Consider the following 24,849-nt stretch of genomic DNA (forward strand, 5'->3'; position numbering starts at 1 on the left):
ATAAGTCACTTAAAGGTATGAAATTTATTTCGCGGGCCACAGAAAAGAACCGGCCTCTATATTTTATGGAACTCTGTTGAATCAATAATCTACAACTCAAATCCAACTTCTCCATGTAAAACCCACTTTTTGTTTTTAACTCTTTTTGGTATTCTTTTCTTCTGACTTTAGTATGGGATGGATGCTTCATGTTTGGTATTTACCATCGTTGTCCACGTAGGTGATTATATGTAGGGATTCGATTAGATTTTCATATTTTAATATATCTCTGTTTTTTTTACGGGAGGTGTCAGGTTAAGGAACACCTTTATTATTTTTTGTTATTTTCTTGTATAAAATAGTTAACATCTAAAAAGTTAAAAGCTTTGTTCCGATTTTAAAACAGTTGTGTATGTTTCGTTTTCTTCTACGATATTCGGAGAATGGACTAGGTTATTATAATTATGTAACTAGATTTGAAAAAAAAAAAAAAAGATTCTACTTCTTGTTATCAAAATAATTTTAGATCTGTTAAATTTCTGTTTGGTTGAATTTAAGAAATTTGGATGACTCAACGGTGAGTATGAAGTGATCTGATTGTTCTGAGTTGTCAAAGTTATAATTTCTTTCGCTTGGAAGTTGTAATTGTATGTATCAAGGGACCGGGATGATTTGTATAAAATATAGTTTCAGAATTTATTTTAAAATTTTTTATAAATATTTAAATATTAATTTTCTATAAGAAAAAGAAAATTTTGAAAATTAAGTTACATGTGTGTGTCGGACAGTGAAAAATGTATACAAATGTGAGACGGAGAAAATATAAGATAAAAATTAAACGATATGAACAGTCTCTTCTACAATATGTTTAGCATATTAAATATTATAAAATATTTTTTATAAAATATTAATTGAATAAATGTATATCATACAATATATTGTATATAAAAAATATACAAAACATAAGAAAACACGTATTACTCGATACATGGGTCTTCGATCCACATTACGCAAAATATAACTTATTTATCAATATAGTAGTTCATTATTGAATATTTTTCCGGACAATTTTAATCTTCAAATGAAAGTCACATCCATTTATCGGTATTTCAATCCTCTCATGTCATCCATTTATAGGCAGAAGCAATGGCGGAACCAGGATTAATAGTTAGGGGGTTGAAATATTTTTTCATCCATACTCGCTTAAATAGCTTTTTCAATAAATATCATCATACGGGTAAAACCAGAGCTAACTCAATCAGAAGATAAACTAAGAGATAAGAGTGTGTCTGTGTTTCTTAACAATCATGACAGAAAGATTTCATATATTTTTGAAGTCCAGATTAATGTTTATCCGCTCTCACGTCATAGATAAAATTGTCTAACTGATTTGACAACAACTAGAGGTCTAGTAAAGAGAACTCCTTTGGATAAAATTATGTCAATGATGTGTGCATATGACTTTTGACTTATGAGAACATGTCCTAAAGCTTCTTCATATGAGTTCTTTAGCCAAAATTTCAAAGAATATAGAGATGAAATGAACTCCAACAAACTCCTAGCACCACTTCAAAAATTTGGGAGCGTATAAATAGATAGAGAGCGTATGTAGGGAATATTGTTAGAGCTATTGTGCAATTTTACCTCTTAAATAGTTAAAAGTTGATTGTTTATATATTTTTTTAGAGAAAAGTTAGGTCGTTTGTTGAAGTTGCTCTTAGGGAAAAGTTAGAGAGTTTGTTGGAGTTGCTCTTAGTGTATCTGTTTGGATGTATTTGTTTATTAGACTCTTTTTAAACTAAGTGCATTCTCTTTTCTGATTTCAAAAAAAAAGTGCATTCTCTTTTTTTTTCACAATAAATCTTTCTCTATGACATTTAGAATTCAGCAGGGCTAAAAAAAATTATATTGACATATTACTAATTCAGCTGGGGCTGAGAAAAAAATATACACGATTTTTTTGAGATTAGGAGGAGCTCTAGCATCTCCTAGCACTCCTCTGATTCTGCCACCGGGCAGAAGAGTATATACCTCAAGTTGAGTTCTACATATTTAATTTGTATATATGAGTTAAAAGTAATTCTATCAAAATAAACTAAATACATCAAATTTAGCTTTTAGCATGTGTTTATGGACACATACCAGCGAAAGTCAAAATAATTTGTAAAACTCAACCTGTATAATAAACAAAAACACCTGTAAAAAATAATATAAAAGTAAAAATCTGCAAGACTCGGAACCTGTAAAATGGAAGACAAAATAGTACCCATAGAGTTAGAACTTAAAGTCACTAGTTTCGAACCCTTTGTTTGAATCACATGTTGTCTTGCCAGATTTAGTTCTCGTTGGAGCTGTGTGAGTTATAAGTAGAACTACATCTGACAATCAGTTCACTCGGTACAATTCTGTATCTGATTCTAGTAAAGTCTCATAAATCTTGAAAAGATAAAGGAGGGCTATTTTCCTACAAAGACGGCGACCTATTTAAGTATTTAATTAACACTCGACTAGAGGGAAAAACCCAATTTAAATGTAACCCTCTCAGATGCGAAAGATGGAAGAGAGCAAGTTCAATCAGGTGCTGTATTAATAAAAATTGAAAATGATTACTTCAATAATGCCTTATATCTTATAATAAATTAGAATAATATTATAACTTATTCTAAATATTGAAAAAAAAATATATTGAGTTATACTTGTCCACACAGTAAAAATAAAATAGTGGGATTCTTAATATAAAGTTAGCTTGAAAAAAAAATTATATTTAAAAAAGAAGGATACTTAGAGTATAAATTAAATTTAAAATAAGATTATCACCAATTATAAAAAAGACATGTTTTTAGTTAAGTAACAAAAATTATCTTTAAATGCTAAATTATAGTATAATTAAAAATTATATCTGCTCAATGTATCTCCCTACACATAAGAGCATCTCCAAGAGATAAACCTGTTAACTATATCATGCAATCTAAGTGCATATTCGAAACACTCCAATCATTCATCCATTAGCAAAAAAATATAGTAAATCATGATGATGAGTTATATTGTTGAATCAATATACCTTTTATAATGTAGATGCTCTAGGAGCACCTCCGACAGTAATATCTAAATTTATTAGTTATAATGCTTACCTAAATAGATTTACAATTTTCTTGTAAACATAAAGATATATACTCCAATGGTGTTATATATAATTATTATAAGTTAAAATTATACCTAATAGTTTTTTTTAGTTAAAAAAAAAATTATTGAATGATAATTAGTTATCCATAATTTTTTTTGATGAAGGTTGATGGTTGGAGTGAAACCTTTTTTACATATTATCTAAAAAGGCCATCTAGATGACACATGGATTTTTGACACATAGATTTTTAGCTAACGGTTTTCAACCTCGCGGATGCTCTAAATAATTATAAAATACAAAACTTATTCATGTTTATTTATGTATGCAACAGTTTTTATGGAAATTAATTACCACTTATTATTTCTTACTATAATTAGTTAATATTTTGCTATATATATACTATTATCAAAAATTATTCTTTAAAATTAGTATTGAAGGTGCCATATTAATCTATTTCGTTGAAGAGCATGATGAGGTAATTGTAAATGCTAGCAACATTTTTCCTTTTAACTTATATTTTATTTCAACTTTTTCTCTTAATAAAATCTTTTTTACAAAATTATATAGAATTTCAATTAAAATTATTGAAACACAAGATATAAGTTACATTATTCAAATATTTTACTTACTTACAAATCATAGTCTATTACAATCCGCGTTTTATTTAAATTTTAAACCTTCTTTTAAAGTTAAAAAAAAATAAAAACCTCTTTTAAAGTCATACCATCCTATTTATACCACATATATTATCATTATATCAGACGTGTCTTATTCAGTGTATGTTGCAGCGCCACCAGAAATGGTCATTCATTTTATTTTATTGGTAAGCATGTGAAGTCTGAACACTCTCTTACGATCAATTATTGTGGTTTATTCTTTCTCGTGTTATTTCTTATAAGAATCCTTCACATTTTGTCTTTTATCTGAGCTGAATTATAATCTATATTAATATTGGAAATGACCAGCCAAGCCAATATGGTCTAGGGTTCGTGCAATAAATTTAAGAGAACTACTTATAATTAAAATCCAAAAAGAATAATTTAAAGGATTGGAGTTTTCGACTTACAAAATTATGATTTATGAAACCACTTGTGTTATCTTAAAATAAGTGCTTAATATTTATAAACGAAGAGTTATTAATAAATAAGAGGTAAATTTTATTTTATGTATTTGGATAATTTTTCTGATATTTACAAATTATTCGGTATAAAATTAATATAATAATAATATATTATATACATATTGGAAAATAAACTTCTAAAAGTTGTCACCAAATGTTTAATTAAAATTCAATGACTTATCACAGATCTAGTTAAGACGCATGTAATTATATTAAATTAGCAAAAAATATATATACTACATTTATAACTTACTCCCTCTGTCCCCCTCAATTGTTTACATTGGAGGGGGACACGGAGACCAATACAATGTATGAAAAATGAGTAAAGTTAGATGAAAAGTGGGTAAAGTGATGGGACCTACCTCCCCCTCAATTGTTTACATTGGAGGGGGACACGGAGACCAATACAATGTATGAAAAATGAGTAAAGTTAGAAAAATGAGTAAAGTTAGATGAAAAGTGGGTAAAGTGATGGGACCTACCAAATAAGGGGTGTAATAGTAGTTTTTATTGTTAAATATGAGATTGCAGGGTAAGATAGTGAGTGTAATGATGAGAAAAATTTATTATTTATAGTATCGTAGAAAAATGAGTGAGACACCTCAGAATAATAACTATAAAGAAATGAGAGGGACTGAGGGAGTAATAATTTATTTTGTGATGAAATATAAGCAACGAGGCTGCTTCTTGCATGTGAGTATCTATATAGATTTTGTTTGATGACTCAAGTGTGTCTGCCATTAGCGACCCTATACTCCTATAGTCAATCAATCAACCCGATTTTTTGTTTAAAGCAACTCTGGGACGGTACAAAAATTGATTGAATATCGACTACATGACAACTCTGACATATTCTCCTGCCCCCTTGTTATATTGAAAACTCTGCATGTTACTCTACAGTTACGGTCCTCGTCACGAATGGTCAAACATATACGTTTTCTTATACTGTAAAACTTTTATGGGTCCGGATCCATGATAACCGTTTGTCAAGCACTGTTTATATAATACTCCTCTATCTTTCTAGATTCTTTACGGTTTTTTCTTTTGGAGGTCCCTCTCATTTTTTTACATTACAAAACTTTTCTAAAATAGTGAATGAGTCCCACCACTTTCCTACTTTTTCTTCCTTTTCACACTACTTTTACACCACTATATCTCTTTTATATACTCCCTCTGTCCCATTTTAACTGATGTTTGACTTTTTAACACGTATATTGAGGTGTAAAAAAACAATATCTACACTCAATAAAAAATTTCAATTCTTATATCAAATAAAAGTTTAGACTCTAAACTTTTATTTGATATAAATTTTATAAAACATAATCATGTTTAGATGTAATTTTTTTAACATCTTAAAATACGTGTAAAAAAGTCAAAAGCAGTTAAAATGGGACGGAGGGAGTATTAAAAATCAATGGATCCCACCACTTCACACACTTTTCTTTCTATTTTCCACTACTTTATACATATTTCTTAACATCCATGCCCAAACTCAACGTAAAATACTGAAGGGGATGGAGGGAGTACACACTATCAGGATCGTTGGATTTCTATTTGAAAGGTCCGGATTGAAATTCTTTTTTTACCGATCTGCTATAATTTTCCGCGGAAAGGAAAAGCTCTGATCCGCGGAAAATTATAGCGGATCGGTTAAAAAAAATGCTTTCATCCCCACATATCTAAAGGCTCTTAAGCTGTGTGTTGGATAAAGGCTCCATAACAATTGCTTGTTATGGACCAAAACCCAACTTTTATATTTAAAAAATGTTTATACTTGTTTATAGAGAAGAAGATAGATGGAGACGCTAAAAACTGTGATACTTGTACAAACTTTTTATCTTTTCTAAAATAGAGAGGAAATATTTTTCTTTTTGTTTACTTGAGAATAAGAAATGGTGCAAGATTTTCCGGAGAAGTGAGTCCAAATATTCCAAATTTCATAATTTAAAATTTTACATTTCATTTACAATTAATACCAGGCCTCATTCGTTATCGTCCTTTATGAAACTCAAACTTTCAGCTCACTATTTATGATTTGATTTGCACTTGTAACTACTTCCCTCCCTCATTCGGTATAGGTTTACTGTTTACGGGTATGTTGTACATATTTTGTACTCCCTACGTCCCCCTGAGTAGTATACATTGGTGGACGGGGACGCGGCACGGACTTTAATACTCCTGTAAAGTATAGTTGTGTAATTTATTTTTAAAATTTTCTTTTTCTGAATTAAAGTTTGGATGTTATATTTTTATTCAGAAAAAGAAAATCTCAAAAATAAGTTACGGAACTATATTTAATAAGAGCATTGAAATGCGTGTCGAACAGTTGAAAAGAAACGTATACAATTAAATGGGACAGAGGGAGTAATTTTTATAAAATATAGTTTAATAATATTTTCTTTAAAAAATTTGAATAAAAATTTAAACATCAAATTTTTATTTAAACAAAAAGTTTTTTTAAAAAATATTAAGAAACCATACTTCAAAAGTGCCTTAAAAAATGTACCAAAAAAATAATTATGATTGAATAAAATATTAATATCTGCTAGCTTTGTATGTAGCTATACATTTCAGACGTACATACTTGAATTAGACGTACATACTTGAATTTTTGCTAACGGGTCAGTGCATAAAGAGTGATGTATATGTATGGTCATACTCAGATGTCCCATCAAGTGTAGTGATGAAAAATCAATTTTTCCTAATTCTCTTCCCTAAACAAAATAAGGTCACTGAAAATATGTCACATGCACTAGTAATCGAATATCAAAACGGAACTAAAAAACCATAAACAGCATGAAATCGTATCAAATCAATAAAAATCACACCGATATTTTGATTTTGGTTAAAAAATTTAAAATCGAATACAAACCGAATCGAACTGTAATAATATTTTTATTTATTTATTTATTTATTTATTTTATACTCCCTCTGTCCCTCTCATTCCACACTTTTGTGAACCACACTTTTGTGATATTGGTGGCGGTTTTAGTTAAAAACCGCACCAAGCACACCCCAAACGTGCACCATCGAAAAAAGAGAGTAGAGAGAGAATTAATGAGCCCATGAAATTTGTATTACTCGGTGCAAATTCTTACATTCAATTTAGCAATCTATTAATAGTAAAATAAAAGGGAACATGTAATCGATATGTATAACAATTTCTTCCCATCTATACTATAACCCAACTATTAAAACATTGACCACATGACAATTAATCTATAACATTCCTCTTTGATTATGATGATAGTGGGGATCATAGATTGCCTCGTTAAAATCTTGTCAAAGAAAATCTCAGTAAGATAAAAATTTTGATGAAAGAAAAAGAGTACATCACTTCTTGGAACAAAACATCAATCACTGAAGTTTTGTTATAAACTTATAGCGTATTCTTGAGTCGACACATTCAAATGTTATGTCGCAGCTTTGTAAATGTTGAATTTAGTAACGATTTTGTAAATAAGTCTGCAAGATTGTCACATGATCGAATTCGTGGTACATCAATTTCATCATTTTTTAAGCTCACGAGTGTAGATGAATTTTGGTGAAATGTGCTTTATCCTGTCTTCTTTGATATATCCCTCTTTGATTTGATCAATGCATACAGTATTATCCTCAAACATAACAACAAGACTTTTCGTGATGTCTAGTAATCCACACGATTCTTGAATATTCTTGATAATAGATCGCAACCAAACACATCTTCTACTTGCTTCGTGAATTGCAATTAGTGTTGAGTGATTTGTTGAGTTTGCTACTGTAGTTTGCTTCTTACAATTTCAGAAAATGATTGTACTATAATATGTAAATACATATCCGGTTTGTGATTTTTCGAATGGGTTTGACAAACATCCGGTGTTTGCATATTCAATCAATTGAGATGTCGAATTTTTCAAAAGAATAACCCAAGTTTAATTGTTCTACGAAGATAACGAAATATATGCTTAATCTCATTCCAATGTTTATTTATTGAAGCAATGCAAAATCTAGTCAATAAATTGGCAATTTTGGTCTTGTATCATTCACAAGATACATAAGTGCACTTATTGTCCCAAGATATGGTATTTCAAGACCAAAAAACCTCTTCATCATCTTCCTTTTTTTAGGAAAAAAAAGAATAATCATAAAGCATAATATTCCGTTAATATTGTGCCTTAAATATTGATAAACAAAAAAACACTCATAGTTACGTGGACTCCAAATTACTGTTAGGCCCAACATGAGAATAGTTTGGAGGGACTGTGGCCAAGGACCCATATTTAAAAAGGGCCTAATTTTCATATAGTTTATAATATTAGTATTGAAAAAATAATCTAAGCATAATTTTTTTATTATTAATATATTTCACGCTTTACAAATCATAACTCCTGTGCCAAAATGATTCGATTTCTCCATTAGATGGCAATATCTACAATTTTCATAAAAATGTTCATAATAATTATTGGCATGATTACTAAACTCATTAACTTATAACTTTTTTAGTATATCTCAAAAGAGTTAAGTTCTATGGAGTACACAAAAATATTGGAGTATTGGAGTTAGGGCTGAGCATTCGGTCGGTTCGGTCCAGAACCGGACCGAACCGAAAGAACCGAAAACCGAATTAGCATTTTTTCCTGGACCGAACCGGACCGAAATTGTGTTATGGACCGAACCGGAACCGAACCGAAATAATTCGGTTCGGTTCGGTTCTACCTGTAAGAACCGAATTTTTCTACAAAAAGAATGAAACAGCAAGTCTTATAAATTTAAAATCCAGTTCACACACCAAACAAACTGCAGGCTACAGTTTGAAATAAGCGTGGAATGATGCTGGTTTGTTGATGTGCAGGCTTCAGACATTTATTCTCCGAACATCAGTCTCCACGCATCAGTGAGCATCAGTCTCCGATGCTTGATTACAGATATTTGGATAGATATTATAAGTCGTGTATGCTGAATCGCTGATTGCTCCTTGTGCTTGGTTAATGGTTACTGACTTACTGGTTATATGTTAGGGTTTAGGCGGGGGCGACTGAAAGGATCTGGGTGTTTGGCTGTCTGCTAGGCTAAACATATCTGTATAAATTTTATATTTAATTAATATAAATAGTTCGGTTCTTTCGGTCCGGAACCGAATTTTTTTCAAAAGAACCGGACCGAACCGTAATTTAATTCGGTCCGGACCGAAAAACCGAAAAAACCGAATTTCTGGAAAAAAAGGAACCGAACCGGACCGAATTTTCACAGTTCGGTTCGGTTCTTCGGTTCCGGTTCGGTTTTGCTCAGCCCTAATTGGAGTACAAGTTTTAATTTTTTAGTTTAATCATAAATAATATATTTGATTATACAAATTTATATACAATCTATCATTTATAAGTTGTCTTGCACATAATTGTCTATCAATCTTTAATATCCTTCGACTTTAACAAGTATTAACATTATTGTTCTGCTTATTAGTTATATTGCAGAACTTAGAGTCCTGTAATTTATAAAAGTCATTATTCTACCTTTTGATTATAATGTTTATGTTGTGTAGAACATAATGTGCATGTTATTAAATGTTTACGAATATTATTGAACAAAAAAAATTGAAATTTAGATGAATAGATTACATTTTATCCAACTTTGTACTCCAATACTCCAATATATTGTGTACTCCATTGAACTTTACTCTATCTCAAAAATCAAGTTGTTAATATTAAACTCGCTTAAAACCTTGACTTTTTTTATAATTTTAGTATTTATTTCCTCAAAATTAAGTAGTTAATAATCTTCTTAAAACCTTGACTTTCTCATAACTGTCAATTCTTTCGTCTCTGTTCTCTACAGGATACTTATGATAATCAGGTATTTGATGTTATTTTACAAATAGCAAATTATAGTAACGCCATGCTATTTGCGGGTATTTTGTACTTCCAATGTTCCTTGTCCTCAATACGTAGCTATTTTGACTTTTTGCACATATTTTAAGTGGAAAAAAACATAACTTTGCTGCCTGTTTTTTCAATTTGTTCCAACAAAAATATAAATAATAAATTTTAATTCATAAAAGAAAAATTTGTAAAATAATTTATGACACTGTCCTTTCTATAGATCTTAAAAACATGCAAATAATCAATATTAATTTGAATGGAAAGAGTAGAGGAGAAAATTTGATCTCTCCAAAATTTTTGTTAAAAGGCCCCGGTTTAATATTGGGTTAAATATCACTTTGGTTACTGAAGTCAGTCCCATGTATCAATTCTTTGATCAGTTTGAACGAGATCTCATCTGTACCATTCTAGTAACAAGTAATGACACTCCCGTTAAGTTGACTTGTTAACTTGACGGAAATGGTGACTTGACACTTAACAGTTGGACACAATGTCATGTATTGCTGACATGAACTCCAACAGATATTAAAGATTGTTTCTACAGTCCATTCGGGCCAACCAAACTGGCAATTTCTCACAGGTCAGTGCCTTGTTGCAGAGCTTGTAGATGGTAATAAACACATTACCGGAGAAGTTCAAGACGAAACTTTGATGCACAAAACCTATGCTGCTCAACTGATGGGTGGATAGGCATCCTTCTGCAACTGCAATACTAAGTGAATATAATACTACAAGGTTAATGTAAAATAATGATATTGTATTAAATATCAAAATAAATTTGTCATATTTAATAATTAGTTTTGCACATATGATTTATAATATATTCTCTCGTTACAGATATTGCAATGTTTATTTTTGTTTCGAAAATTACATTTAAATTAATATAATATGTATTTTTCAAACAAAATATTTTTAAGTAATATATAGACAACATTTAATTATGTTATTTTTAATGAACACGTTAAATATTTTTTTTAAGATTAATCTAGTGAAAAGACTTAAAGAATTAATATGCCCAAAATATATATTTTAGTGAGATTTATAAAGATATTTTTGTTATAACGAAAAACTCGTTAAACATGTCAAAGAATTTTAATATTTCGATTTTAATTGTTTTCACTTATAACACGTGCAAAAGCATGAGTAACTTTTAACATATTTAATTTTAATTTAATTTTGATTTTGTGATAATTTTTAAAATTTATTAAATTAACTTGTGAGAATATTATTTTATATTTAAATTTATTAATAATATAACATTTTTATTTTAAAAATAAATATTGTCTAAAAATATAATTAACTTATACTTATTCATACTTATTCAATTTAATATTATTTTATTTCTAATAATAAAAATAATCACTTAGCTATTTGTATTTGAGAATTCATGATTGTATTTAATTATAATATTTTTTTAAAAAAAAGAAATTGTCTTCACATGGATGTTCTGGATTTTGCAGGAGTTACTGCTGTTTTAGATTTTACGGCGATTTTGTGACCGAGCACCTGCAAGCAACCCTATTAACAGAATATATGTATGTAAACACCTGGATTGCCACGTACAGGGCCAGCTTAGTGCCAAGTCAGTACCGTCACTTTTTCCGTCAGGTCAACAAGTCAGTTTAACGGGAATGTCATTACTTGTTACTAGAATGGTACAGATGAGACCTCATTCAAATTGATGAAAGAATTGATACATGGGTCTGAATTCAGTGACCAAAGTGATATTTAACCCGTTTAATATTTTGTCTAGATCATAAAAAATACAAGGATTGGACCTGATGACTCTACATGCACGATAGCTGGCCGACTGGAATAAATGAGCATTCCTTCGCCAGCAGGACATGTTGTGCATGCTTCGTAGTCTATGCAACGAAACACAGCTTTAACGGAAAAAAAAGGCTTAATGACCTTTCAGCTTTCGAGGATTGTATACATTATCTGATGCGGCCTTGATATTTAAAGTCGTTCGATTCAATCCTCCAAGTTTCCGAATGTATCTTTTAGCATGAGAGAGCAAAGTGCAGATCAGTGCGGTTTTATGGTAAAACCGAAACCAGAACCGCATACCCTCGGTTTTTAAAAATTAAAACCGAAACAGCCGGTTCGGTTACGGGTTCGGTTTTAAATATCTCGGTTCGGTTACAGTAACTTCGGTTTCGGTTACAAAACCGCATACACAAAAAATAAAAAACAGAAATCTTCCTTCATTCAAAATACGAGGAATTGATATTATACAAGATTTATAATAGATTAGTAAAATAAAATCTCTACAATAGGAAAAATCTCCTGCAACAAATTTGGTAAAGCATAAGCTGCTAATGATTCCAAGCAAAAAACATGTGCAAGTCTTTCTCATTAATCTGTCCACTGCACTTCTTAGATTGTCACTGCCAGTCTGCTTATGCCATACCTATAAAAAATGATATCTTCAGACTTCAATCATCGATTCAAATTGAGTAAATAGCACTTTGGTGGCCTATACTATTTTGTTTTTGCACTTTGGTGGCCAAACAATAAAAGTCATCAATTGTGTGGCCGAACAAATCTTTTTTTAACAATTGAAGGGCTCCGCTCGCTGAGACTGAACGGCGTTAACGGTCGTTAAGGTTAGTTTTGTCATTTCAACCTCTAACGTCTCTTTTTGGGCACTATATGTATAGCTTTTGTGTGCAGCAGTGGTTCTTCTAACCCTAGAAATTGAATCTTTCCTTCCCAAACCACTTCAAAATCAGCAAGATGAATCAGCAATGTTCGTGTGGGAACTGGGCAGTGGAGAAGACGTCATGGACGGAATATAATCCGGGGCGACGATTCCTCACTTGTGTCAACGGTAGGTGTAATTTTTTCAGGTGGAATGAACCAGAGTTCGATGCCTGCAGTAAGAGCGTGATAAACGGACTACTCCGGCAGTTGAAGAACAAGGACGACGAGCATTTCGCTGAGATGATCAAGGCTAAAGATGAGTACCAACATTTCTACAAGGAGGAGCTCACAGAGACACAAAATGAAGCTGCCATTTACAAGGAGAAGATGTCTGAGTTGAAGAAAGAATCGAGACAGTGGAAATTTGTGTGTGTGTGTTATTGTTGTTGTACGTTTTCCATTACTGGTTTGCACCAGTTGGTAGGGATGAAACCAATGTGTAAATCTATATGTGCAATGTAGTTTAGACATTCCAGTAATGTAATGTAATGCAGTTGTGGTAATAAAATGCTAGTTCTTTTGTCGAAAGCAACAACAAAATGTGTCCAAAACAAACTCAAATTTCATACCATAGTGGATCTTAATCTTCCATACATAATCCAGAAGATCATAATCGTTTCTAAATGTCATACATAGCATTGATAGAAGATTACAAAAGGAAATTGTTCTTAAATAACAACCAGATGACATAACAAAGTTACTATATCTTCCATCCTGGCTTTGCACTCATCCTTGTTTTCTTGGCAGCATCAGATTGCAGCTTTTTAGCTGCCTGTAGCTGTCTTACTGTAGTTACTTCTCTGCTTCTCCAAGTGAATGTTTTAGGTCTGATAGGCACCCTTTCTGCACTGCTACCTTGCTGCTTACTTGCATCTGCATTTTTTGAAGGTGGTGGATGACTGTCTCCATCTTTTGAAGGTGGTGTTGCCTCTGTCTTTGGGGGTGGTCCATCTCCAGCATCATTACAAGGAGACTTACCCTTATCAACATTTTTTTGTGCATTCTATAATGGCAAATGTAGTCATTAAATTGAATATAATGATGCAAATGTAATGGCAAATGTAATGATGCAAATCTTACTTTCATTGGACATGTTCTTGAGTTATGACCTGCTGCTTTGCATGTCCTGCAGGTGACCTGTGTCCTTCCAACAACTGGTGCCCTTCCCTCTTCAGCTGCTTTCTTCACTTCATCACTTTTCTGTAAGAAAATATTAACTGTGAGAAACATTAAAATCAAGAGTCAATAATCTAGTTTATAGGAAATGAGATGGACCTTAGCAGGACATGTCCTTGAGTTATGATTGGAGGCTTTGCAGTACTTACAATTCATTTTTAAGCCCACCCTTGGTAGTTTTATTGCATCTTTGGGGATGTCATTGGTTCTATTTCTCCTTTTCTTGGGCCTGCGAGCTTGAACCCTTAAAGTAGGTGGTAGTGGAAGTGGTTCAGGTGTATCTTCCCAAAATTCAGGACCTACAATTGGCTCCAATGTATGACCGTAGAGATTTAAATACTTGTCCTTCTTGTAGTAGTCACTAACATGGATATGCATAGGGTCACTCCTAAAATTTATACATGCAGATGCATGATAACAAGGAAGTCCTGTTAATACCCATTTCCTACAGGAGCAAGTCTTTTTTTGCAAGTCAACAACCAATTCATCTCCACCTTCTGAGCATGTGACACTGTAAGAAGTCCCACCAGATCATGTCACAACACATCCACCTGCAAAATGGAGGGCCCTGCATAACATACTTATGTTAGTTGGAGGAAATCATGATATACAAAATAGAGGGCCCTGCATAACATACTTACTTGTTCAGTTTTTTTTTTGTGCACCGAGACATATCACAAAATCCAAATTCATCATTTTGTCTCTTCTCACTTGAATCCTTTTCATGACTGATTTATGTATCTCTCTGAGCATGGTGATTATTGGTAGATCTCTTAATTTTCTGATGCTGCTATTAAAAACCTCGCAATGATTGTTAACAAACATATCACTGCAAGGTGTTGTCCTAAAAGCAGACATAGACCACTGCTCTCCAGGTTTTTGATCAAGCCAATCAAAACATTTACTTGAAACCTAAGTACAATTGAAACAATAAAATAAGATAAAAAAACAGGATCAGTCCTAGTATTCTCATCATCAGTAGAATTGCATGCCATTCTTTCATCATCACTATCTGCATAGACAGTGGAATCACTAGCAGATGACTTCTCACTAGCATCATGCAGGTCTTTATCCACATTTGTATCATATAGCAAGTCATCATCAGAGTTATCTTGGTTAGAACTGTCACAATGAAAGGTATCATCACTACTCTCTTGTGATTCCAATACAAAATCAGAGTCACTGTCAGGATTTGAAAAATATTTGTCTAAACCCTCAAACTCCCTCACTTGTTCCTCTGTTTCTACCTCACATTGGGTGCTACCAGGAAATTGAGTGTTGTCAAAGTCATACTCATCCTGATCATTAGGATCTATTGGCACAGTCATCCTAGGTGTTGTCTCTTTCCTTGGAGCAACTGGCTCTTTAGGTGTTAGTTCAACATACTGCACATCAAGTTCATCAAGGTTTGTCTCAGGAGGAGGTGCAGTATTTAGATGTGGCATAGTGGACACATAAATCTCTATGAACTTAGATGGGGGTATAAGTTCACACATGGTCAACAACTCTGCATCACAGTCTATTGGAAACAATCCCCTCTCAAAATTAGTGCCAGGAAGCTTATACCACATTACATGAAATCCACCTTCTACCTCTATTTCTTTGAGCATACTATATATCTCAATAAGACTAATCTGATCAGCATTACAGAAGTCAATGTAATCTATATCACCACCAACATAAGTCCTAGGCTCATCAGTCATTTTACCACCATGAAATATTTTAAGTGTAAAGTCATCAGGTTCTGGAAGTAAGGCACACATTTGACAATAACCCACTTAGGGCACTGAATAAACAAAGACTAAATAGCAATTCAGTGGATCAATAAACAAGCATAGTCATTTTAATAAACAAGCACATCTTGAAATGTGTAAAAGCCCTAAATATAAAATCCCTAATATGAAGCTCCAAACTGTAAAGGCAATGCAATTAACAATAGAAAACGACTAATAATAGACAGCAAGTCGACAACATAGGTTATATACACAGATTTCACATGCAAGTAGTTAGGTTTAGAAGCTCACCAGAGTAATCGGGGCACTCGTGCGGGTGATACACAGCAGCATCCTCCTCAAGTCTTCGAAACCAACTCATTTTCCTTTAACAGCGAACTGATAGATTTCTTTCCTTGCTCGATCGCGTTTTGAGCTAAAATGGGGGTAATAGGTCTTGGATTTGGTGGGAAAGACGAATGGGTTTTTTATGTTATGTCTGTGTCAATACATTATATCACTGATGGCGTTTGTTTCGTTTTAACGGAGAATGGGCGGAGCCCTTCAATTGTTAAAAAAAGATTTGTTCGGCCACGCAATTGATGAATTTTATTGTTTGGCCACCAAAGTGCAAAAACAAAATAGTATAGGCCACCAAAGTGCTATTTACTCATTCAAATTCTATGTTAATATTTAGATTAAAGACTGTGTTTACACTGGCTAACATAACATCTGCAATATAACTATAAACTCTAGCCCAACTACGAGAAAATGGACTTTTAATTCGTATAACTATAAACTAATCTTACATATATGTAATATTTATATTGAAAATTAATATTTTTTATAAATTACAAATAATATATAATATATTTATTTACTTAAAAAATCGGTTCGGATCGGATTTTTTCGGAGGTTTGTAGCTATAATCGGAACCGAACAATCGGTTTCGGTTTTTAAATTTTTAGTTCCGGTTTCGGTTCGGTTTTATACGGTTCGATTTATAGCGGTTTTTAGAGGTTTCGGTTTCGGTTTCGGTTTCGGATTCGGATTTGTTCGGTTTTTTGCTCAACCCTACCTTTTAGCCCTTATGGCGTATACCAGTATATAATGAGGTGAACAAAGTTGACATTCACACGTGAGGGTTAAAAGTAACATTAAATATTGAGGGTTAAAAGGAACATTTAATGTATTTTAATGTATTATTTAGGGGTTAAAACTCAAAAAGAACGAGATGTATACTTTAGGGTTAAAAGGTACGCCCAAACTTTACCCCGAATATCAATTGTCAAGTTTACCCTCCGTTATACACCGTTATTTGAAAAAAGGGCTAAAAGGTACACTAGTAAAACTTTAAGGGTTGAATCGAATGACTTTAAACATCGAGGCCGCATCAGAATATTCATCCAAACTTCGAAGGCTAAAAGATCATTAAGATAAAAAACATATCTATACTATATACTATACTATAATAAGCCAACATGGGTATAATTTGTAGTCCAAGTTTTTAGTTATAAACTTTTTTGGTTTGGTACTCTCATTTTGGTACTACAAGTCTACAAATGTGGAGTCTATCTATTAGTCTTACATTGTTAAACAGTTTCAAATACTAAAAACACTCATAACAATATATTATCATATAATATTTCATTATAAAAATTATAAATATACAATTTTGAATATCTTTTTTTAACCAAGAACCTTTATATAACTTTTTTTTAAATTTAACATGTTTTATTTCAATATAAACACGAACCATTACATAACTTTTTCTAACTTTAATCTTGAAAGTTTCTGTTGTCAAAAAAACCAAGATTACAAACTTACGCTGAAATTCGATTGATTAGATTACTGAATCTTTCAAAGGTATTACACGATCATCTATGTTTGGTGAAAATTTGAATTTTATGATTTTTTTATTTTTAAATCTACATGTACTAAATTCGGATTAAATGTACCAAAATCCTGATGTGTGTGTGTTAGGGTATTTTCAAGTAATCAGGAGAAAAATATAGTCAGTTGAATAATATAATTTAATTAAAATTCAATCCATCAATATTAAAATACTAATAAAATGATGTTAAAATTTAAATTATAAATAATAAATTATAAACTATATACCTACCCGTGCGCACGGGTTAAAGGCTAGTATAAGATAAAAAAGCAGAGAAAAGAGAGCGTGGCAAACAAGGACACATAGCAACAAATTAAAACTAAAGTCATAGGAAAATATTACACCGAGTATGTGTGGTGGCAACATTGGGCTAGAGAGAGAAATTCGAACCAAAAATTTAGAGAGAGAGAGAAAAATGCAATCAAACGTAGGAGGAGAAAGCTTTTTTCACCCTCTTTCAGAAAATGGTGGTGGAAGAGAGGCTCCTCTTCTGAAATCATTCTGAAAAGGGCAGTCAAGAATTCACAATATAAAAAATTGTGCTAAATTCTTTAAAATATTTAATTTATCATCATCACATTTTCTTGGACACATTTCCAAGAATTGCATGCCATTGAATTAGCCGCTGGGGAATGCAAATATTTGCAGCAGAAACAACTGGATTGTATTCTTTTTGGACTGCCTCTTTTGCCCTTTTGGTAGGTTCTGTCTTTCTCTTTACATTTCGCATGTTGCCTTTTGTTTAGGCTTGCTTGTGCATGAGGTTATTCCTTGGTCATTTTTATTTCTTTTGATATTCCATAAATGTGTCATTTTTTGTTGTTTTTTACGTCGAAGAAGATTAATTATTATGTTGTTTTTATTGCAACAGGGTATCGAAACAGAGCTGTGACATAGACCAGCTCTAATTTGGTCATTGCAGTAAGAGGGGGCTAGCTAGTTTGTGTGTAGTGCATTGTTTTGGTATATATTTGTTTGTGAAATTATACAAATTTGTGTTGTTGATGTTGAAAAATCTTAAGTCCGAGTAGTTTTTGGCTCGGTGGGGGGTTTATCTAAAGAAAGCTGGCGATTTTGTATACCAAATTGTACAGAATCCTGGCTGTTGGCAGATATTATCACTGCCTCCACCGTTGTGGCGTATGAGCGATGGGGGGAAGATGGAACACAAGTGGAATTCAGCTGATCTGCTTATCGATTTTTATTCTTGTCTTGAAAATTCAAGGACATTGCTTGCTCAATTATGAAGGTATCATCTTATGTCTATTGCATTTTTATGTGTGTTTATGTGTGCTTGGTGACTCGAATTTGTCACTCATATGGTTTGAAATGGAATACAGGATTTGCATTACTTTCATTTCGTGCTTCGGTTGTATCAGATCCACTAGGTGCTTTATCAGACTGGAATCCTGATGACTGTAACCCATGCCTGTGGTCAGGTGTTCATTGTGTCAATGGTCGAGTGCAAATGCTGTGAGTTTAAGAACTGATTCTTGTTGCAACAGTCTGTAGATTATGTTAATTGTTTTAGTCGTATATATGGGCAACAAATATAGAAATTTATGTAGGTCACTGTTAATGGTAAAATGGGATTGGACTAATGTTCCTCTATGAAACAGGGATCTTGCTGGGCTTTCACTTCAAGGAGGCTTAGCACCAAGTCTTGGAAAACTTACTCATTTAAAAATCCTGTAAGTGTGACGGTATATTGTCTTACATTGCCGGATTTGTATCTTATGAGCTTACTTTCAGTATGTTATTCTCATGTTGTGGTATATTAAAAGCCATATTTCCTAGTTTAAATACATCTTCAATATTGCAACAAAAGCGATTGCTTAACACCTGTGCTCAAGGAATTTCACTTTGAAGTATTAGTTTGTTTAAAGAACAAAGAATATGTGTGTTCGCTGTGCTTGTGTTTCTTCTTGTGTTTGTGTGTGTGTGTAATATTACCGGTGCATCAAGAGAACTAAATCTCTTGAAGCCAATGTATGTGCGTCAATTCTGAGTTTGCTTAGAACTTGTTGTAATTTATGAGGTCAGTTATGAGATTCTAATGCCGAGTACTATTGTTTAATAATTTGTAAATAATATTTTGTGTGCTGTTATAATTTTTTAGATCCTACGAAAATCTTTTAATCTCTTATCGTCCTTTTGAATTGGCAGAATACTCTCTCATAACCAATTTTCTGGTTCTGTCCCTAAGGAGTATAGTGGTCTTCCAATGCTGGAGATTATGGACTTACGGAGTAATAGTTTGAACGGAATCATTCCATCTGAGATTACAGAGATGCCTTCACTAAAGTGTTTGTAAGTTTATCTTCTGATTTGTATTTGGGAATCAAAGTTTTTTTTATCTTCATTCCATAATAGATGAGACCTGTAACTTCTGTATACTTAAACCAGGTTGGTTCAGAACAATAATTTTGAAGGTGTAGCATCTAAACAGAACAGAAACATCGATATTTCCACTAAACTGCTTTCTGATGGAAAGCATGTATCTGGTGCTGCCGCTGAATACAGTTGTGTAAATAGAAAATTGGGGCACCGGTAAGATATGTAAATTTTTTTTGTGACAAATGATAATGCTACAAAGGCTTGTGAAATGTGTGAAATTAAGTACATTTTAAATGTCTGCCTTTCTTAACAATTTCTGTATGTTATGGACCGTATTTGCGTAAGTAGCCTGATATGCAGAATGCAAATTTTCATATATGTTCCAGCAAAGGTACTGTCGAATTGTTTGTGATCTATCTTATTCATTGTGTAGCATCTTTCACTGTCATATCTTATCACTGAAGAATAAAGAAGCGTTCACAAAAGCAGAAACCCGGCTGAAAGCAGAACTCGTCAGCACGCAGATCCAAGAGACACTGAATCATTATCTCCGTATGTTGCCTTCGTAAGAATCCCAGTTTCATACCATGCGTGTTAATTTCATTTTGTTTTGGCTTTCCTTAAGGGGTGTTTTATTCACTTACGAAGATTATTATTTATACCCTCCCTTTTTTCTCCTGCTGGCGCTTCATTATGTTTTGTTTATGTTAATCTATTATTAATTTTGAAGGCCCAAGTTTGAAGAAAGTCTCTTTACAGATGATGCTGAGGTTTTCTGCAATAATCCCCGAAGTATGTACAAACTAATACAGATAAAGAGCATTGCTTGAAAATTTTACCCTTCTTAGTATACTGATTAGGATTTTAATACGGCAGGTTCTTCTGAGTCACATAACCTAGATAACACTGTACGTCGTAGGCTAGCTGAACAGTCCAGTAATCTGGCTGCTGCTCCAGCTACCGGTGCTTCTGCTGCAGAGCCTATTATTGTTCTTCCTAGTACTAGGAGTAGTGGATCATTTCCTGCTGTCCCGAAGGAAAAGAAAGAACCTTTGCACTCTCCTGCACCTGCGCCTCCTAAACATCACCATTCTGTTGCTCAACCTCAAAATGCCAATAACAGATATTCCGGAGATGAGTGGAAATACATAGTTGGAATATTAGTTGCTGTTTTTTTCGCGTTGCTGGTCACATTCATATGCTTTGTCTGCCGTAACCTGGCAGTAAAAAACATACGTCCTTGGAAGACTGGATTGAGTGGACAATTACAGAAAGCATTTGTGACAGGTATCATTTCCAAATCTAGTCATCTAAACCAAACAATTATGCTTGTTAATTCAGAAAATGACATTAAACTTTTTGGGTCAATTTGGATATACTACGATTCTACGAATGCTGCAGTGGCCTCTGTGTTATTCGTAGAACTGATATTCACTAGCATGTCAGTTTGTTATTAATATAACTTGTACTATCCGATCTTGATTCTATAGGCATGATGCTTATATAAAAATTACAGGTGTTCCTAAGCTAAACCGGGATGAGCTAGAAACTGCCTGTGAGGATTTCAGCAACATATTTGAAGCTCATGATTCCGTCACTGTCTATAAGGGTATACTATCTAGTGGAGTTGAGATTGCTGTTGCCTCAACCTCGATTAAATCTCGTAAGGAATGGTCAAAGAGGTCAGAATATGTCTATCGAAAGCAGGTTAGTTGTTTACATAAGCATCAGATAATATACATGCTGAACAATAGGTTTCATTTCAGCTATTGCTTTCTTTTGCATCTTTTTAGATTGATTCACTCTCACGGATAAACCACAAGAACTTTGCCAACCTTATTGGTTACTGTGAGGAGAATGAACCTTTTGCAAGGATGCTGGTATTTGAGTTTGTGCCTAATGGGACTCTATTTCAGCATTTACACAGTAAGTATTCAATTATCTACACTGATAGTAATACTAATTGGTGGCCTAACAAGAAACACTGGCAATATCCCATTGAATGTTATATTTTTTCAGTGAAAGAACTTGAACATCTCGATTGGAATGCACGGGTGAGGATCATCATGGGAATAGCTTACTGCCTGCAATATATGCATGGCCTAAATCCCCCAATGCCACATTCCAACCTAAAATCACACACAATCTTTTTAACTGAAGATTATGCTGCAAAAGTATGCTTCTATCTCATATTTATAATTTTCGCATGCATAAAGGTGCATGGATTTCCTGATTTACATTTAGATGTTCTTTGTTCTTAATTTCTGTTCTCCTCTGACTTCAGATTGCTGAGACTGAATTCTGGAATGAACTTCAATACAAATCAAGGGTGTCTACAAGAAAAGAATCGGGACATTGTGATCTTCCACCTCCCGCGGATGTTGAAACAGATGTCTACAATTTCGGAGTCCTGCTGCTGGAGATAATATCAGGAAGGCTCTCATTTTCAGAAGAGCAGGGGCACATTGTGACCTGGGTAAATCAGAATTACACTTTTCACGCGAAAAAGCTTTTAAACCTTTATAACTTGCCACTGAGAAACGTAATTGAATCTTTTCAGGCCTCTAAGTACCTAACAGACAAACAGAAGTATAAATGTATGATAGATCATACTTTGAAAGCCTTCAAAAATGATGAGCTTGAAGTTATCTGTGATATCGTCCAAGAATGCATCCACCAGGATCCTTGGAAGAGACCGACTTTAAACGAGATCATATCCAGGCTGCGAGAAGTTATCAGAGTATCAGCAGATTCAGCTGCTCCAAGACTCTCTCCCCTTTGGTGGGCTGAGCTGGAGATTTTGTCAGCAGAAGCAGCATGATTTGGAACTCTTCAGGTTGTAACATGTATCACTGATACACCAAGTACAAATAGACCACCTTCCTTCCCTACTTTTCTATAGAAATATCGATCAAGTAGGACTCGTAAATCCTAATGATTGTTCTTTCTTTGAGTCACTAATACAATATTTTCGAAGCATGGAATTTTCTAGCTATAAATTTAAAACTCTACAAAAATGAACTACGGGGGTGTTTGGTTCATGGTTAATGAACACGGTTAACAGGAATCAGAACCTTAATCCCATAACAAGTGTTTGTATTAGTTATTTGGTGTTATGAAATGGGAACTCCAATCCTTTTAGGTGATTAAATCATACCCTTCTCACCCTTTGGGTTACCCTACCATTCTCATTCCTATTAACCCCATTCCCATTCCCGATTCCAATTCTCAACCTTAATCTAAACGTCCCTTATGTAATCAAGAATGACTAATCCAATTATCACGTCTACAAGAAGAAATGTTGCAACACCTATCCGGAATCCGCATGCTTATTGATGACAAGTAGATGCGAGTTCTTTTTTATGGATTTATATTTTTCTAAAATTTAAGAGCCATGTAAACATAGATTAAGTGTACACTCAAGTTGAGGTGAGCTAGGTCCTGATAAAAGAAGAATTATTCTGAATACAAATATTCAAACAAAAATCTATTCTCTTATCTGATTGTTATTTTATTTAGAAATTCAATGGCAGGACATAAAACATGATACTGTGTACATCGACGCCATGGTTCACTTGCTATAACAAAATTTAGGAAAGGGACAATAATTTGCTAACCACACCAGCTGATTTGTTATGAGTTCTGTGAGTGACACAAAATGTAGTTAAATGAATTTAAGCCACAAAATAAAATAATTTGTACCGGTCATAAAAAGGAAATTTGTAAGATGTTCTTGAACAAATTTGTGATTCACGTGTGTGCACATGTTATGCGATTGTTGTATGCTTTCACTTTTATTATCATCCATTTATCTCAACCCATCATTTTCTGCCACATACATTTCATCTATATCTAAATCAATATAGTTAATATTTGTTATTTCTATATAAATAACTTTAAAATTATTTTATTGAGGTGACATATATGTCACTAGAAAACAAATTTAAGAAAAATATATATATATTGCAAACATAAATTTGAATTCCAATTCTTTTCCAAAATTATGAGTTACATTCAAATTATTGGGGTTAACTAAATTTTTTCTTTATAACACATCAATATTGCAACATCATTATATATATATAATATTCTCGAATTCGAGGATATGATGACCAAATATAATCTCCGAGAGGAAAGAGTTCAATGAACACAACTTTGATTTTTGTTATTTGGATGATTTTTAATAAATCCACATATATCTATATAAAAAATTCAGAGAAGTGTGGTGTCATTTTGAGAAATTTTTTGGATATTGTTTTAATTATCTAACACTAATTTTCTATTAAAACAATACAACAGTCTATTTCCTTTCATTATTTTCATCAATTAATATAATTACATATCTATAAATATAAAATATAATCAATACTCTTATCCCTATACTCTTTAAACACAATTAATCATACATACGAGAAAATTCATCATTCTATCGATGGTACTTGTTGAGCATAAACTAAATTCACTAATACAGTTTAAGCCTTTAACGTTGACACTATAGGTATGTCTCTTTTGTGTCGGGTAAACACTGACGCTTAAAGTACTCTACCATACATCGGTCAAAGAACGACGTCAAAGAGGATTCAACCGACGCTTAAAGTTGTATATTAGCGTCACATAGTCAAAGAGCCGACGCTAAAAAGGGTGCCTATCATGCCGGGTGGTCAAAATGTAGTCGCTAAAGTCTAAAGATACATATATTGCGTCGCGGGTCAAAGTATCGACGCTAAAAGGTATGTTTATAGCGTCGACTCGTCAAAATATTGTTGCTTAAAGGTACATGTATTGCGTTATCGCTTGATAAAGTGCCGACACTAAAAGGTGTGTTTACGTTGGTTGCAATATATGTCTTCGTAAGAGACATAAATTTTTTAAATTAAAATAGATAACTGAAAATTATCTCAAACACTAGTTAAAATATATAGTATGCGAACAAGAAGTACCTAATA

At 32.8% G+C, this 24,849-nt stretch overlaps 1 protein-coding gene across 2 annotated transcripts; it reads left to right on the forward strand.

Annotated features, from left to right (window-relative positions):
- The first annotated feature begins 17,989 nt into the window (after nt 1-17,989).
- On the forward strand, nt 17,990-22,794 carry LOC108198665 (protein MALE DISCOVERER 2). Of its 2 annotated transcripts, XM_017366440.2 has the most exons (14): nt 17,990-18,264; nt 18,438-18,815; nt 18,907-19,039; nt 19,186-19,257; nt 19,733-19,876; nt 19,973-20,116; nt 20,337-20,468; nt 20,634-20,695; nt 20,780-21,190; nt 21,420-21,610; nt 21,697-21,829; nt 21,923-22,077; nt 22,188-22,379; nt 22,464-22,794. In XM_017366440.2, the coding sequence occupies exons 2-14, from the start codon at nt 18,716-18,718 to the stop codon at nt 22,722-22,724; spliced, it is 2,130 nt and encodes a 709-aa protein (XP_017221929.1). In that variant the 5' UTR covers nt 17,990-18,264; nt 18,438-18,715; the 3' UTR covers nt 22,725-22,794. The 2 variants fall into 2 exon arrangements, with proteins under 2 accessions (XP_017221929.1, XP_063938523.1); XM_064082453.1 differs by lacking the exon at nt 17,990-18,264 and having other exon boundaries at nt 18,571-18,815; nt 22,188-22,794.
- The last annotated feature ends 2,055 nt before the right edge of the window (nt 22,795-24,849 follow it).

Source organism: Daucus carota, chromosome 8, assembly GCF_001625215.2.
Source record: "Daucus carota subsp. sativus chromosome 8, DH1 v3.0, whole genome shotgun sequence".
Taxonomy (NCBI): domain Eukaryota; kingdom Viridiplantae; phylum Streptophyta; class Magnoliopsida; order Apiales; family Apiaceae; genus Daucus; species Daucus carota.